The following is a 16,545-nucleotide window of genomic DNA, read 5'->3' on the forward strand; positions in this document are numbered from 1 at the left end:
AGTGAGGGTACGATGTCTTCCACAGCATCCTTCATGGTCCTCAGGGGAGGGGTCAGTCAGGGGCAGGTCTTGGTGTGAGAACTCAACCCACCGGTTACAGCTGCAATCTTCTTCCAGGCAACGGCTTGAACTTCATGTAACATCGGTAACGCCCGCCCATTCTGGCATACGGGGTTGCTATGGTACTTTCTGGCAAAAGGCGCAGACTCCCACACCGCTGTGCCCCTCTCCTGGCATATGGTGGTCACAGCCAAGGTGGACATGAATCTTGATGTTCTGTAAAGAGGCGGTATGGGTTTAGCACTTCCCACACAGATCTCAGTAAACGGTTCAGTCCACAGCAACCTTCTCCTGACATACGGGGGTTGTTGGATCACTTCTGCTTACAGGCAATCGAACCAATTGGTACACATCGGTTTCCTCACACCTCACTCATGAAGCCGTCTCGCTAGGGCCTTTCTAAGGACCTCGTTCTATCCAATGCTTTCCTCTTCCTCACAGGGCACACTGGTCTTGGCAAGCAGACAGGCGCTGGTGCTCCAGGCTCCAGGGCAGGTGGCCTTGGTTTCCCTGGGTGATGTCTGCTCAGTTTGGACCCAAACATATGCACATCAGTGTTGAACCTGCTCCAATGGGAACAGTCCAGCCTGAACTGCCAGGCCAGGCCCTCTCTGAACTAGAACACAAGCAACATAGGTCTGGTTTTGCCCTCATCAGCTAGATATAGCTTTGTTCTACTGACACAATGTACACAGAACCCATGTCTGGGCATACTCATCCTTCTAAGGGTGACACACTGAAGTATACCAAAAGTGAAGGATGGAATGCTTGAATTAATCTCAGCCACTAGAAATTACTCATGTAGCATCTCAGTCCATGTTTATTTTGCACACCGTTTAAATTCAGTTTCGACCCAGCCACATGCAAATCAGTCTTGACCCTGCTTCAATGGGAACAGTCCAGCTGAACTACCAGGCTAGGTCCTCCCTGAACTGGAACACAAGCAACCCTTGATTAGGGCTCATCGGGCCAAGTATAGCTTGGTTCCAGTGACACAGTGTACACTGGAGCCACATCTGGGCATACTCGTCATACGTAGGGTGACACACTGAAGTACATAATAAGTGATGGATGAAATGCTTGAATTAATCGCAGTCACATGTAATTACTTGTGGCCACGTACCAGTCCATCCTTATTTTGCACACTGTGCCCCCTCAGTAAGGACCGAGCCATATGCAAATCAGTCTTGACCCTGCTTCAATGGGAACAGTCCAGCTCCAATTGCCAGGGCAGCATGATTATTCAAAACCTCACCGCAGTCTAATGAGGGATTCAAAATGCAGCTTTTTACCTAATTGTACATATTTTAAATACATGTGTTCTACGTGCAGATAGGTATGCCAATGACTTTTATATGAGAGTCTAGTGTGTAAGGAGTCATCTGCCATCCAGCCAGTAGGTGGCACTAAAGAGGATCCTTTGTGGTCCAGCGCTAACACCAGTATATGATAACAATTACCAGCACCTTGTATTTACACATCCACATCCCACACCAGCCCACACAGCAACACCACCTTCCCGTCCTTGGAGTTCCTTCTGTCGGTAATGCATGCCTAGATCATGTCCTTGTGGTGGTGGGTTGTTCTGTATCTTGTCTCATGGTCCCTATGGTTATTCTGACCCTTCTGATCTCAGCTCTGATCCATGCTTTTCTGTTTCCCTTCTTGCGCCTTCTAGTTTTCTTGGTCTTTTCCTTTCTCAGTGTCAGTACAGGCGTCCCTTCATTGGTGGTTCCCTGATTCCTAACACATAGGTAATTACTCACGCCTCTTATTTGGCCCTGCTTCCATGAGCCAATTTCTGTACTCTGAGTTTCCTTCTTTAACATCTTAGTCCTTTCTTGCGCCCATGTAGAAACCTTGTTCATCGCTGCCACGGGTGCCAGTGAGATTCTGAGGCTAGCTGCCTCTGGCACATCGGCTCACCCTGCACTCTTCTTCCACTGGTGCCTACCAGGTCTCTATATGGGATTAGCTGCTCCTTGTCATCTTACTGCATTGAGACATCACTTTCCAGGGAGCATACAAGCTATTATAAATAAAAATTGTTATATTGTTTTCCTACTTGCTCCTTTTGTTGGTAGTTTGAATTTGCGTTGTCTTCCTAGTTTCTCTTTTTCAGGCTTTCTCAGGACATGTACAGTGTCTAAATCACAGTCAGTTCCAACCTGCTCCAGTCCTCAGCGTATGTCCTGCTGTTCTTCCCAGCTTTGAGGTACTCTCGTATATGCTGAACCCATCCTCCTTATTTCCCTTTTCTCTGAGGAAAGCAAGCACCCCATTTTAGTAAGCCTTTACCTAGCCCCAGCAGGGTCCCTGACATAGTGCCAGATGTAGTACTCCCATTCGCAAACTAGGGAAGTGCAATTACACACCAACTGATTTGCGAAGGGGAATGCAATCTGCTATGTCGTCTATGCACTTTAATTGCATTCAAATTGTCCATTAATAGGGGGTTTCAAACAACCTGACTAATTGGCTGAGAATGCTGAGATGGTGGCCTGCAAGGGACAACAAACTTAGTACCTCCATTCTTTTCCTTAAGGGACCAGTGCTGCTTTTTGTTATTTTTTAAGTATGTTTCCTCTTTGTGAAGACATTGGGGGATGCAGGCAGTGATTTCCTGGACCACTACCTGATCCTCCTGCAGCTGCCAACACACTTTTCACAGGAAAGCAACCCCATAGGAATAGTGTCCCCACCCCAGCTTGTGGTTGGTAACTGATCAAGGGTGGGTTTGTGAGCACATTTGCCACCAAAGCTATATATATATATATCCCTTTTTGAAATGGGAATGAGCTGAGCTGTGTATTTCCCTGTCATATCCCCTACTATTTGCAATGCACAAAGGATAGGTTTGCAACTTCAGAAAGGCTATGTACATCTGGCCCATTGAGTTTTACAATGACTTGTACATTTGGTACCTTTTAAAAAAGGCATTGGATGCAGTATCCTCGGTCTCCTCTGCATCCATTTTGAGATTCCTTTCACTTAAAGCAAGACAAGGCATATATAGTATTTAGTTATTCTTGCTATGGATCTTGATTGACGTTCATAACTTACGTGGTGATCCTAACTCGCGGATTTAACTAAATTTCACAAGTTAAATCTGTTATTAATCAGCATATATTATAGCTTCCACATTACAGTTGGGACAACAGACGATTTCATGAGGCATTTCTCATAAAGTATAACTTGGAAATGCCCCAAACTAGACAAATAAAAGAATCAGCTTGCAAGATTACACATATTCCAGAGTAAAATCAACATTTGCTAAATAAAATCGGTGCTAGGTCATATGATAATTGACATTTCAAGCAATATAATAGATTACAGGAAGAAATTGAGTCAATTCAGAAACAGCTAGTAATGAGTCACAACTCATGGATGTCCTACTCAGTCACGACTACATGAAACCTCTAGGAGCTGTGGACTGGAATGAGAGTATCCTTTTTACATGGTCTTAAAAGAAGGGCTTCTGTCATCAGTTCATAACCTCACACTGCTCTCAATTTGCAGAAGGCATTGGTCATACCTTGAGCACCTTCTTAATGCCGTTGATGGTGGAGGTGAGTAGCGAATGCACCTTCTGATCATCATTGATGTGATCCGCATGTCGGATGCACATAAATAGGATGTAGGCAGGAAGGCATGGCACAGTGGCAGACACTTGCTGAGGCTTGAGATCTACAAAGGCAAAAGACACATTTAAACATCGACAATAAGTCATTCACATTCCCGCACACCAAGGGTTTTATACTGCAAAGAGAGCTACGCTCACCGTCCTCCAGTTTCCAATCATATGCAATTTATAGGTGGGGGAATTCAAACCTTCTTTTCCTACTTAAATTATGCAAGGAATAGTCCTGTGACTATCCAGAATGTGTCAAGTTCTCAATTGTTTTGAGTTAGCTCCCTGTTTTGAATGGGATTGCAGAAGTCTCAAGACTTATTACAAATATGACTTCGCACTTAGGAGTGTGGTTTGAGGCTTCAAAGATGTACCTAAATGGGAGTCCATTTCCTCTCATTTTGTTGAACTCCTGGGCAGACACTGCTCCTAGATCCCAGAAGCTTATTTAAGATCACCCATATTACCCCATTTACAAGGGGATTTAGGATGTGTAAGGATGTTTTTAATTCCACGGTTACTAACGAGTTTTTAATCCCAAGTACCCATTTTATTTTGTCTGACCAATTTTCTTTTCTTCTGTTGCCCTCATACTCTTATTTCCACTTACATTTAATCTTTTTCCAGATACATTTGTAACTTTTGTCTTAACTATACTGATTACTTTGTACTTTTCACGGTTGATGAGACTGCACTTAGTACTGTTAATGGTCTTCAAGAGGTACATTGTAATTTCGCATGAGCGTGTTATGAGAACGGACAATGCACTCACAGATTTGTAATGTTGTGGATATTCAGAAACATTTTCAAATAATCTTCTCACAGTTAATGCACTTCTAAATGTACACTTAAAGTATGTGTACTCTATGCAGGAAGGGGGAAGTGGCCCTACTAGCCCCATTTTAAGGGATAGCATGGAAAATAATTCCTTTACCTAGATTTCCTTATGTGAAGAAATGAAGGGCATTTATCCACATTTCCCTAATCCACAGCCTGTAGATCTACCAACCGGTAGATAATTTGCAGTAGTTACAGTGGAAAAAATGAGTTCACTCAATAAATCTTCATGAACAGGAAAAAGTAAACATATTGGCAATGTACAACTATAAAGCAAGCATTGTAACATATCTGTGAATCTAGCTCTTTGTTTTTGTTTGGTATTTTATGACATAATAAACAACAAGAAACTGTGGGAGGGCACTTTGTCTTGCTAAGAAAACTCATAAAATAACTAACAAAATAGTTAAAAAGAGTTTTTGACCAATAGCAATAAAAAAATAGCGTGGAAGAAGCAAGAGCTTCAGCAGGGGCTAAAGTCCTCATTTGCATAAATTAGTTTTTTAGAGTATTTGTAACAGTGTTAGTATCTACTACAATTTTGTTTGTCCTTGACAGCAATGATTTACAGACCCGTAATGCTCAAAGAAATCACAAGTTATGTAAAATTAGATTGTGACCTTCAATTGTAACTATCCAATACAAATCTTTCAGAACTATGATAATTTTCTTAGCCCCTTCAATTCCGATGCCCATCTTCTCAACAGATTAAGTTTCTAACAGTAATAAAACCATGTGGATAGCAACAGATGCAAATCAGCAATTCAAAGTCAGGAGAATAGAAGTGGTCAGGTAAGACACACTTTTAAAGATAAAAGTGTATTCAGAAGGAGGTCTTTTTGAAAGACCATTTGCAGGCTAAACAGCAAAAATGCTTGTACCCTGGAGACAGCTGATTATCTGTGCTATAGTACCAAATTGTTCTGTGCATATGTCCATGTACAATCTAACCTGTAATGAGGTTTCGAATAAGGATTGCTTCATCTTCTTTGTAGTACTCCAGCATTCCCTGAAATTCCTTTTCCTTCCGCTGGACCGTAACCTGTCTGGTGAATTCATGCCGTTTCTTTTCCGTCTGACCTTGTGTCTCTTGTGTCGCTGTAGGTGAACAAACAATGTCAAATTCCTGAACAGTTCTGTACAAAGTACCATAAACAACTTCCCGGTATTCCAGTCAGTAAGAACTAGACTGTGTTTAGGTTATTCTGTAATACTGCACAGCTTGTTGAATATTCAGGACATTACCTACATTTTTAACTCATTTTATATATTCAAAAGTTGTTTATAAATATCAATGATATCCACAAATGTGGTAAAGTGTGTGAAATTTTGATGCTGCAGCCAAACTTGGCAAAGTATATAACATTTCCAGTGAACAAATTTCCACCTTAAGTGAAGTTCACCGGGGCACTGAGATTACTATCCACCTTCAAAAAAAGGTAGAAACTTCTGAAACATTTTAAAAACATCTTCTCAAAGTTGGAGTACGTGAACATGCACATATTGACACACCTCTAAAATTTTGTAAAGTTATATTTAGTCAAAGGAACTTATTGAACTGCATCGGTTATCACGTGGCAAAGCTAAATAAAGCACAAAATTTAATGCTTAGATTTATGCCGTAGTGAATGATTAGATTACGCGTGCATGGTCTGATAGTCTCAAAAAAGGCCTACCCTCAGATCTATAATCATTTACACCTCTTCTGTTATCCTACTGCGCGTTTACTATCACACTGCTTAAAACGTAAAGAGAACAGTGGGCAAGAATACTGAAGCAATGATGTCAGATGTACATAAGATGGCAGTTACATCTGTATAGAATCCAAAATATCTTGGAGTCAGGAAACAACTTACAACATTCATTAAAGTGCTCCTAATAGCCTCTCCTGTGGACAATGTCATGTATACTGATGCCTATAGTGGGAAAATTACCTTCAAATTCCTGTACTTTCTTCATGTAAATCTTCAGTTGTTTCTTCAGCTTCTTCTCATTCTTTTCTAGTTTTTCAGCTAACTCCTTAAGATCCTGAAATTCGTAAAATAATTAGCTTGATTGAGAGCTTTATTTCAGAAAATATGTACTATTGGTTACCATTTGGGGATGAATTATAGCTGAGTATGCAAATATAACTGTTTATGAACAGCAGATAAATGGCATTTTGTTTTTTGCTATCGAGCAAGTCATTGGGAACACAAAACAACAATTCCTATATAAGATGGAAGTGGCGGATTGCATACAAGTCCAACACAGGCAAAGATGGACAATGAGATGAGCAAAGCAGGACATACCAGCACAGATGGTGAGCATGGGGGAGAGCAGTGTGTGGATCTAGTGAAGGAGAGAGTTTGATACACAACTCATAAGAGAAGAAGTAAGGAAACAGGAATATTCATGTAAAGAAGCAGGAGTGGAAAGGGAGCCAAGAGTGGCAGGCAAAAGTTATTTGGAGTTGACAAACTGTTGGCAGGTTTGGTGTCTTATTTTGTATCTAGTAGGTGTGGGATCATCTTTACTTGTCGGGGCTTAATGGTACCCGGAAATGTTTCAGCATCAAGAATCAATCTGAGGAATATGCACAGAACAGTAGGTGTTGCATTTCACCCAAGGTGTTGGTGGTTCCTTCAGTGGTAGCCACACCGTCCGGAAGACTGAGCAAAACTCAACTTTTTGGCAACCTCCTCACCTCTATGCACTATCAATTGCCATTCCCAGTGCTTTGGTTCTAGGATGCAGGGACAGTCATCAGGAACTAGTCGTCAAAAGTCAGAATCATGCATTTGAAAACCATTATTTCTTACCAGATTTTCATTTGTGAGACGGTTGATTTCTTGCTGGATGCCAAACTCCACTTGTGCTTCAGGTGACATCTGGAGTGCCTGTAGCAGACCATGCTGCTGCTTCTCCAGATCTTCTTTCAGAGTCTCAATGTGCCCTGTGAGGATATCAACTTCCTCCTCATGCTGTCTGCTCTGAGCCTGGAGCTGCGCCTCCAAGAGTCTGACATGAAAGAAATACAACATGATTGACCGTCATAAGGATGCAAGGGACACAAGACGCATTACTGAGTCAACAGTGAATAAGCCTAAAATTGACACAAATACTAAAGGCCAGAATACTAGAGCAATATTTAAAAATTAAGCTTAAATAGAAATTTGAACGAGTTGAACTTAAGACATTGGTAGCGAGTGCAATGTCCCCATTATGATGTCTGGCTTTTAAGGAGGGGTAATGCTTGCCTCTGAAGCTGATGAATATGAATGTGGCGAACATCAATTATGAAAAATGACAATCTTCCTGTTTATAAAATCTCATCTTGTCTTAACACTTTCAAATAATTTCACCATCATATGGACTGAGGAAGTGGTACGTCATTTAGAGGTAGACCTCTAAACCTCTGACTTACAAGAAGTAGTTGATAGCATTGCTACTAGGATATGAATATGAGGAAGCTTAACTGATGATATAATGGTGCCTCAAAATTAACATTATAAGCCAACACACATTTAAGCAAGCATTGGCATTGTGCAACGCCTGTTGTCTGTGCCAGTGTTTGTTTTTTCTCCAGACGGCCACCATGTATGCACTTGCATGGTGGCCACCACCTTCATATTGATTATCTTTTAGTTTCAGAAAAATTATTCAAAGATGTCTGCCTAGTATGCATGTGCATGGCAGCCATCAGGTAATGATTGTTCTTTAAAAAACAACCATTACAAGATGACTGCCATCAATACACATGCATGTGGCACGGCCATCTTGAAATTATTTTTCTTAAACTAGAAGAAAAGCTATTAAAACGAAGTGCCACAATTGCATATGCATGCATGACAGCCATCTTGAAATAGCCTTCCTTTTAGTTTGAGAAAAAAATCATTCTAAAATGGCTACCACTCATGCAAGTGCATTAGTACATATGAACAACCATCTTTGAATGGTTTAAATAACATTTTAAGATTGCCACCTGCTTTGCATAAGTGGACAGTACTCCGGGTGAGACGAGATGAGGGGTGAGTGGTCGCAGGAAATCTCATTTTGTTTTTAAAACTGCATGGGCAGCAAAGAAGCAGGGGGAAGAAAGAGAGAGGGAGAGAAAACAGCCCCTGATGTTCACAATGCAAGGTCTTACATCAGTCATGGAAGGAACATTCATCCAGTCAAAATACAGTGAGACAGAAATGCTCCTTGTGCAGGACAGATACACTAATAGGGAGAAGAGCCTTCGAATCTGGATCATGTTAGTGAGAAAAACAAGAAAGCTACTGAATCATGATCAAGACACATATCACAATCTAAGTATTTATTGCATAGAATAGATCTGTTTGCGAACAAACAGCTCAAGGTATCTGTAAGGAGACTTAAAAAATACAAGATATTCTGGGAATCAGAGCTGTTGTAAAAATAGTAATTTTGCCATTGCTCTGCAGAAAAGATGAGCTTAAAAATATAAAGTAAAATTTCAAGTATAATCCAAAACATTGGTGAATTGCTTAGTCATCATCAAAATAAGGCTTATGCCAGTGGCAGCAGTGCTGAAAGACCTAGCCATACCAGATGTGCCTTCAGTGTAGCAGATGCTGATACCACTTTACCATGCTTTAGGCATGCATACCCATATGTTATGCAGATTTGTACAGTGCTATCACCCGGGAGGGTATCCTGATGCTGAGCATGTGCAAATATGCAAATCTCTCTTCCTGTTCAAGTAACTGAAAGCATGCCTGTACCTGCAAAAGCATCATATTAATTATTTTCCCAAAATGATCTACTTTCACCGTCAACCATTCCCGAGACTCGCTATTTTTCGTACAGTCAAAAAGTGATAGAAAATATTTGTGACATATGTGCTCTTTAGAAGTATATGTTCACTTGTGCCCATGGAAAGAACACAAATGCGTCAGTAAGCCCAGATTTTCAAGCATAAAAACTACAATTTTCATCATCCTGCTCAGTGGTTGAATGCTGTTGATTGTTAACCAACTAACTTTTTATGCAATTATTGGTGCATTTGAAAAGCAGCAAAATATTTTACAATTGAATAATCAATTGAATATCAAAGGGTACTCCAAATTAAGTAATTCTATTTTAACAAGGGATTTTCCTTTATTGCTTGCATATAAAAAGCAACGCATTTCGTCCTATAAAGACTTTATCAAGCAGAACATGCTTGATGACATCCGGCAACCAATATGCTGTAATCGTTTTTCCCAGTATAGGGAGCACATGAGAAAATTCTGTAGTTGCCACTAATTCCACCACAGGGTATTTTGATAGTTTATTCACAATCACAAGGGAATCTTCTAAAGTCTAGAAATATTTTTGTCCAGGGAGTAGTCATGATGTATTTTGTGGCTAGTGGGACTGGGGCCATATGCTTCCTATGACCTGATAGGTCATGCAGCTCTTCACCGTTTCTTCCACTATCGAGTCCATGCCAGGGAACCACAGTTTCTCTCTTATCCAGACCTTGGTTTTTTTAACACCTTAATGCCTCCACTCTCCAGGGATTTAGGAATTACCATTCAACGCCCCCTCATGATTATGCCCCCATCGAAGGAGCATAACTCTTCTCTCACTTTCCAGATAACCAACATACGGCGTTTCTCTTCTGGATCCCATTGATTGGCATTCTGCAAAAAACAGCTTTCACCCACTTGCAATGGCCTCCGCAACACGTATCAACCCATCATACTGCTCCGTGGCACATCGGACATCATTTACTGTAAGCACCTTCGTCAGGCTTCTGCTGCTGCAACCCCCATATGGGCAAACTCTGCCTCACTCGGAATGTTCTCCTCCACCCCTTCCTCCACAGTCACAGAGGGGTGGTGGGACAGGAAATCCTCTGGGTTGCCAGTGGCATGCCTGTACACAAAACTGAATCTGGATGGCAGTAGCTGAACATCCCAACAATTAATCCTGGGTGTTGGGTGGGGTGCTGTACCTGCAAACAGACCCACTAGTGATTTATGGTCAGTTACAACTTGGAACTCCCTATCATACACATAGAGATGAAAGTGGTGACATGCCCACTTAATGGCCAACGCCTCTCTTTCGATTTGCGCATAGCATTCCTCTGTCATCGTCAATGTTCTGCTCATAAACGCCAGAAGGTGCCCACACTCCAGGCATCTGTTCCTGGGACAATACAGCACCTAGACCAACTGCACTAGCATCAACCACCAATTAAGTTGCTTTATCTGGCTTGAAATATGCCATTGTGGTGTCAGTCAATAGTGCCTCCTTAATGTCGTCAAATGACTTCTGCTCCGTAGGGACCCACACCCACCTGGCACCAATCTATGGGAGGGCCCTCAAGGAATTTGACAGTGTCGCTAGATGCAGTAAGAACCTCCGACAATAAGTCACCATCCCCAGGAAGCTCCTTAATTCTGTGTTTTTTTTTGGGGCTGGTGCCGATTTGATGGCTGCTGACTTTCGAGGGCCTACCTGCAAACACTTCCTCGAGAAGACAAATCCAATAACTCAATTTGAGGCGCAAACAATGAAAATGTGTTTTTGTGGAGCATTAGCTCTGCATCACTCAGCCTGTGTAGCATTGCTTTGAGCCGTCTGTGATGTTCTGCCAGAGTAGACTAGTACATCAGAATATCATCACTGTTATTGAGGACTCCTTCAAGCCCCGACAGTGTCTCCTTGATGACATTTTGAAACACTTCAGTGGCCGAGGAAATCCCAAAACTCAGTCTCTTGTATCTCCTCAACCCCAGATGTGTTGAAAAGATGGTGATGTAACGGCTGTCTGGGTGCAGTTCTAGCTGGTGATAACCTGTCTTTCAATCCAATTTTAAAAACAACCTGGCTCCATTGATGTTTGGAACGATATCATCCACCCTCGAGGTGATGTGTCGCTCCTGACGGATGGCATGGTTGGGCAGCCTCATGTCTATACAAGGTCTTACACCCCCTGCTGCTTGGGCTTTTCCGTGACCACCAGGGGAGACATCCATGTGGTTGGTCCTGTCACTCTCTCAATGACGCCCATGCTTACTAGCTTCTCCAACTCTACCTCCACCTGAGCTCTCAGATGGAATGGAATACGTCTGTGTCGTAGTGCCATGTCCTGTACTGTACTGTCACTGTGTAACTTTACTGGAGCCCCCCTTCGACATCAAAATCCTTTGAACAACTGCGGAGACGCATCCAGAATGTGATCCACTTGGTCTTCCACCATATTGCAGCCTAGCAATGTTCCTTCACCCTCCTTGAACAACTTCATGATCTCTCTGTCCTCATGCCTTACTGCCACATCCAGGGCTTTCAGAAGTGGGATAGGCTCTGTGGCACCACACGCATAGATTCTGGTGGAAGACGGTCAGAGAACTGGTATGAGACACAGTCTTAGGTGCTGCTGTTGGTCAATGAGTTTCACTGATGCTCCAGTATCAATTAGAACACGCACCATTGTACCCATGATCGGGACATTACACACAGGCTGGGGAGGCCTCCTTCTCAGTCCCAGTGCTGCAAATGACACACCTCCTCCTCATCAGGATCCCCCCCAGTCAATCATTGTCCTTCCATACACCTTCCTCTACCTCCGGCAGTAAGGTATCATCCAGGGACAGTTGCCTCAAGGACCTCAATGGAGTTTGTGGCCTCATGCCCAACGTCCCCTGTCACTGCTTCGACACATTCTGGCAACATGATTCAGCCGATGGCACGATAAGCACGTACGTCTGGTGCCAAGGCATCTCTCGGTGGGGTGAGCTTCCCGCCCAGGGTTTCCACATGATGCAGCAACGTCCAACCTACCTCTGCCCCTCTGGGGTGGTGTTCTGGTGCACAGTGCGTCAACGGATTCCACCTTGACTTGTACTCCCCCACTGATTTTGGACTGCCCCATTCCACGATCGATTGAGGGCCACCTCAATCTTATCTGCTCTGGAGCTGGATAGGTCATAAGTGTGCTTCATTATCAACATTTCCCAACTAAATCCCTGGTTGGCAGAGAATCAGCCTTCCTAGGGTTGCTGACCACCACCCCTGTATTATGTGTGCCCTGACCTCCTTGGGCTAGTCATCATCAGTGGAGGTGCTTGCCAGTGCTCTGAGGTGCACATTGATTACATAATTGGACTCCCCCTCGCCTTGCTTGGCCTGTCGCAGCTTGAATCTTTCAAAATGTGTGTTGAGTGCCATTATTACCTCGTCGTAATCCCCAACACCTCCAGGGTTCGGGAGATGCTCAACCAGTTTGTATATTTGGTACCCCACAACAGCAGCAGGGATCTCTTCATTTGATTGTCCCTTTCCCTGTGGCCCTGAAATAGTTCTTTAATCGACTTACCCAGGTCTTCCACCTCGGTCCTGCAGTCGCTGGATTTGTCAACTCACTGAACGGTGCCAGCGCACCCACTGCATCATGCATGCTTATGCCACCTCCTGCCGCAACCTCTGGAGGGCCCTGTAATGTAATGTAATGTAAGGAGTATTTGTAGAGTGCACTGCAACCCGCCGGGTATCCTGGCACTGAGAGACGGAAAAAAAGCCTGTGGCAGAGGGCAGATTGGCATTATACTCTGGGAAAGAGCCTAGTCTTTAATTTCTTTCTGAACGGCAGAAGGTCTTTCATCTGTCGCTACTCCGTGGGTAGGCTGTTCCAGAGCCTTGCAGCAGCAACACTGAAAGCTTGCCCCCCCCCCAGTTTAGCTCTTCTGACCCTAGGTACTTTCACCCAATTAGCTGAGGAGGACCTAAGACAACGAAAAGGAGCATACCAGCTGAATTAACTCTGCAACGGTATTGGCCCTAGACCGTGCAGTGCCTTGAACACGACACAGAGGGATTTGAGAGGGGGAGGACTGACGAGGTCTCATCAAGGTCAGCTTGGCCGCAGCATTCTGGATTCTCTGCAGTCTCCCGGTTAAATATTTTGGGGACTCCAGCAGCAGGGCATTGCAGTAATCTAACCTGCTCATGATGACACTCCTTACTACCACTGCGCGAGTATGTATGGGGTGTAGGGGGAGAATTTTCTTGAGGGCCCTAATAAGGGAAAAACAGCTCCCAACGGTCTTATTGACTTGATTTGCCTGGTCTTTGACCCCCTGCCACCTGGGTGTTATCTGCCATCCTCTACTCAGGGCCACCGAGTGAAAAACCGCGGTGCACATATGTTTTGGGCGTAGTACTACCACCTTGCTGCCACGTACCTGGGCCTATGGACCTTTCTGATGGGCATTGTGTCAATGTCTGTTTGCCACCCTCATCCGCTACAGCTGGGGAATTGCTAGTCCCTTTTATCACTGGGACTCTCCACTGTATTGGTTTATCGCTACTTTCTTTACTTTTTGTCATTCCTTCCCTTGGCTTTTTCCTTTTCTTTAAATTTGTCTTTTTTCTTTTTCAGTGTTTTCTGTTTCCCACTCACTGATTGCCGTTGACCATCCCACAATATCCATCCGCCTGCTCTCGAGGCCTTCTTACTTCCTTTTGCGCCACATGGGCTGCCGCCGTACTTCGGCCCACACTAGCCTTGTCGATAGCAGAAGCTCACGACTTTCCCTCACTCTGGCTCACGGATCGCCCTGCCTCGTCGAGGTGTGCAGAGACTTTGCCGCCTCTCTCCAGGCGGCGTGGAGCCACAGCCGCTACTTCGACCGCCACAGGTGTCACCCGACACCCATCACAGATTCGACTTGGGCTCCAGACTGCCCTCTTCGCCAATGTACTCTGGGCCCCTCGTGGCTGCTACGGCTAGACCCCGGGCCCCAATGAATGACATAAGCTCTCACAGGCATACAGTTCGGGGCTGACCATGAGCGGGCAGCTCCCCCTTTATTTATTGGCTCAACCATGCCCAGCCTCACCAGTGCGTGCTGATGTACTCTGAGTTATGGAGTCCCCGCGGCTCAATACACCAGTGTCTTCAAAAAGAGAGAGAGACAAATCTCAAATTGCTTGCTCCATAGCCAGAAGGTTTTTATCTTTTCACTTACTCTGAATCTATGGGTTTAACTACACTATATACTTTTCACTCAATGTGTGCGTGTGATATGCTATGTTTGCTCAATTATTGGGTATATTCTTGGTATTTCTTTCGATGCCATATTTTCTGGAGGCTGTTAACAAATGTTTTCCAATTGTGCCATTCTTCTCATAAAACACTTGAAATTGGCTGCTAATTTAAGGTCTAAATCATTCCTGCACTCTTCTTCCTCCCAAAAGCAGACAAATTTCTAATCTTGGCTGGCAATGCTCAGATCAATTTATTGATTTCAATAGCTAACTTTTAATTGTGCAAACTATGTTTACTTCTTGCATGTGTTCATTCTAACACACTGGTTTATATTGGAAGAGGGGAGTGTGCTACAATTGTCCACTAACTGCAAGACTTTCGCTGCTAGATGTGCTGTGGTGAACAATATGTCTTCTCCTAAAGTACCAGTTCACACTCACTCAAAATTAAAGCTGTCCGCCCACCTTACCGACCTAACTGGGACTCATAATCCCTGTACCTGACCAGTGAAGGAGTAAATGCACTTTTACCACTCTGGGACAGGAAATCACCTATGGTCGCTCTCCTCCAGAAAGATGTACATTCTGATTTTTCATGCCCCGGTATAACATCAGGGAAGACAAGGCAGAGCAGAGAAGTGCACTTTAAATCACACCGGCTCTTTCTTCTTTAGCGTTTTTTTTTAATCTTAGGTGTTCATTAGGCTTCCATAGAACGGTGTTGCCATTTTCCTTTTGAAATTTTACCTTTTGAAATTCTTATGAATTTTATTTAGATTTATTTTGAAAGGTTTCATAGTCAATTCCTGGGTTGAACTGGCTAAGTAAGCATTTAATACTCACAAACATAACACATTTACAAAAGGAATGTCTTCTGGGATTGGTGGAGGTTGACTAACATCTGTCAAGCAATGTCCAGTAGTTCTGTATGTATACAGGGGCCCTTCCTGGAAAAGGGTTTATCTCCAGTTTTAAAATGGATCCTTCCTATATACTCCCTGTAGGCGACCTGTAAATTAAAAGACTTCTACAGACTGCTGTATTGTTCAAAGTCGACTTCAGCCCACTTTTTAAGAGTGAGCTTAAAGCCTAAATGTATAACACACCTTTTTTTCTAAAGGTTTTATTGAGTTTTCAATGGATTGCAGTAAAACAAACAAATATATGCATACATTGACACTGTATGGTATAATAGGGTGGCCAAGCATTATTATGTCCATTAGGGAAGATAGAATGTGGAAAGACAATGAGCGACAACATCTCCACTCAGGGTCATAAACCCAAGATAATCGATAGCTTGTAATTGCATGAGACCAGGGAAGCGGTCGAAGCTATACAGAATTGTCCACCCAATTTGGCCATTTGCAAAACATGGATAAAAGGGGGCTAAATGGAAAAAAAAACATAACGGAAAGAAAGAAAACATAATTGAAAGCAAGATGGGGAAAAATTGAAACATGGGAATAGAAGGAGACAGAATAGAGAAGGAGGAGCCAAAGCTTAGAAAGATAGGAGAGAAGTGAGAGCAGAGTCAGTCTAAGGAGGGCCTGACCTAAATACTACAGTAGCAGCTATATGTCAGCAAAATTGCTCTGAGGGGCCAACCAGCCTACTACCTTGTGCCCGTATAAAGGCATCTAGTGTTTCCCATACCCGCTGTGATGAGCTGGGGTAGCTAGCAAATATTGCTTGGGCTTTGTATAGCCAAGGTGACCCATGCCACCATTGTGTGGTATGATACACTGTTAGTGGACTTCCAGTCTAGAACAATTACTTTCAGTGCAATGGTGAGTAGCAAGTCAGAAAGGGCCCGGTCCAAGTACGGAAGGTCAACTGAGATAAGGGATGCAAATGGGTCGAGTATGATCATTGGATAGTCCAGGGAGATGAGAGAGATGAACATTTTACATAATTAGATTATGTGGACCCAGTAGGAGGACAGGGAGGCACATAGGTCACCATGTGCTGCATTACATGATCAGCAGTTGTCAGAATCTATAAGTTTGAGTTTGTAAAGCCTGACCAGGTCCAGTAAA

General features: G+C 43.3%; 1 protein-coding gene across 2 annotated transcripts in view; it reads right to left on the reverse strand.

Annotated features, from left to right (window-relative positions):
- The window catches only part of MYO5B (myosin VB), a 1,021,014-nt gene that overhangs the window by 35,617 nt on the left and 968,852 nt on the right, over nt 1-16,545 (reverse strand). For both annotated transcript variants that reach the window (XM_085629682.1, XM_085629691.1), the window contains 4 exons: nt 7,330-7,528; nt 6,463-6,556; nt 5,480-5,626; nt 3,596-3,747 (listed from right to left, as the gene is read on the reverse strand). In XM_085629682.1, coding sequence (XP_085485808.1) covers nt 3,596-3,747; nt 5,480-5,626; nt 6,463-6,556; nt 7,330-7,528 — 592 coding nt within the window. The remainder of the gene's footprint in view (nt 1-3,595; nt 3,748-5,479; nt 5,627-6,462; nt 6,557-7,329; nt 7,529-16,545) is intronic.

The sequence above is a fragment of the Triturus cristatus genome, chromosome 2_1 (genome assembly GCF_964204655.1).
Source record: "Triturus cristatus chromosome 2_1, aTriCri1.1, whole genome shotgun sequence".
In the NCBI taxonomy this organism is placed as follows: Eukaryota; Metazoa; Chordata; class Amphibia; order Caudata; family Salamandridae; genus Triturus; species Triturus cristatus.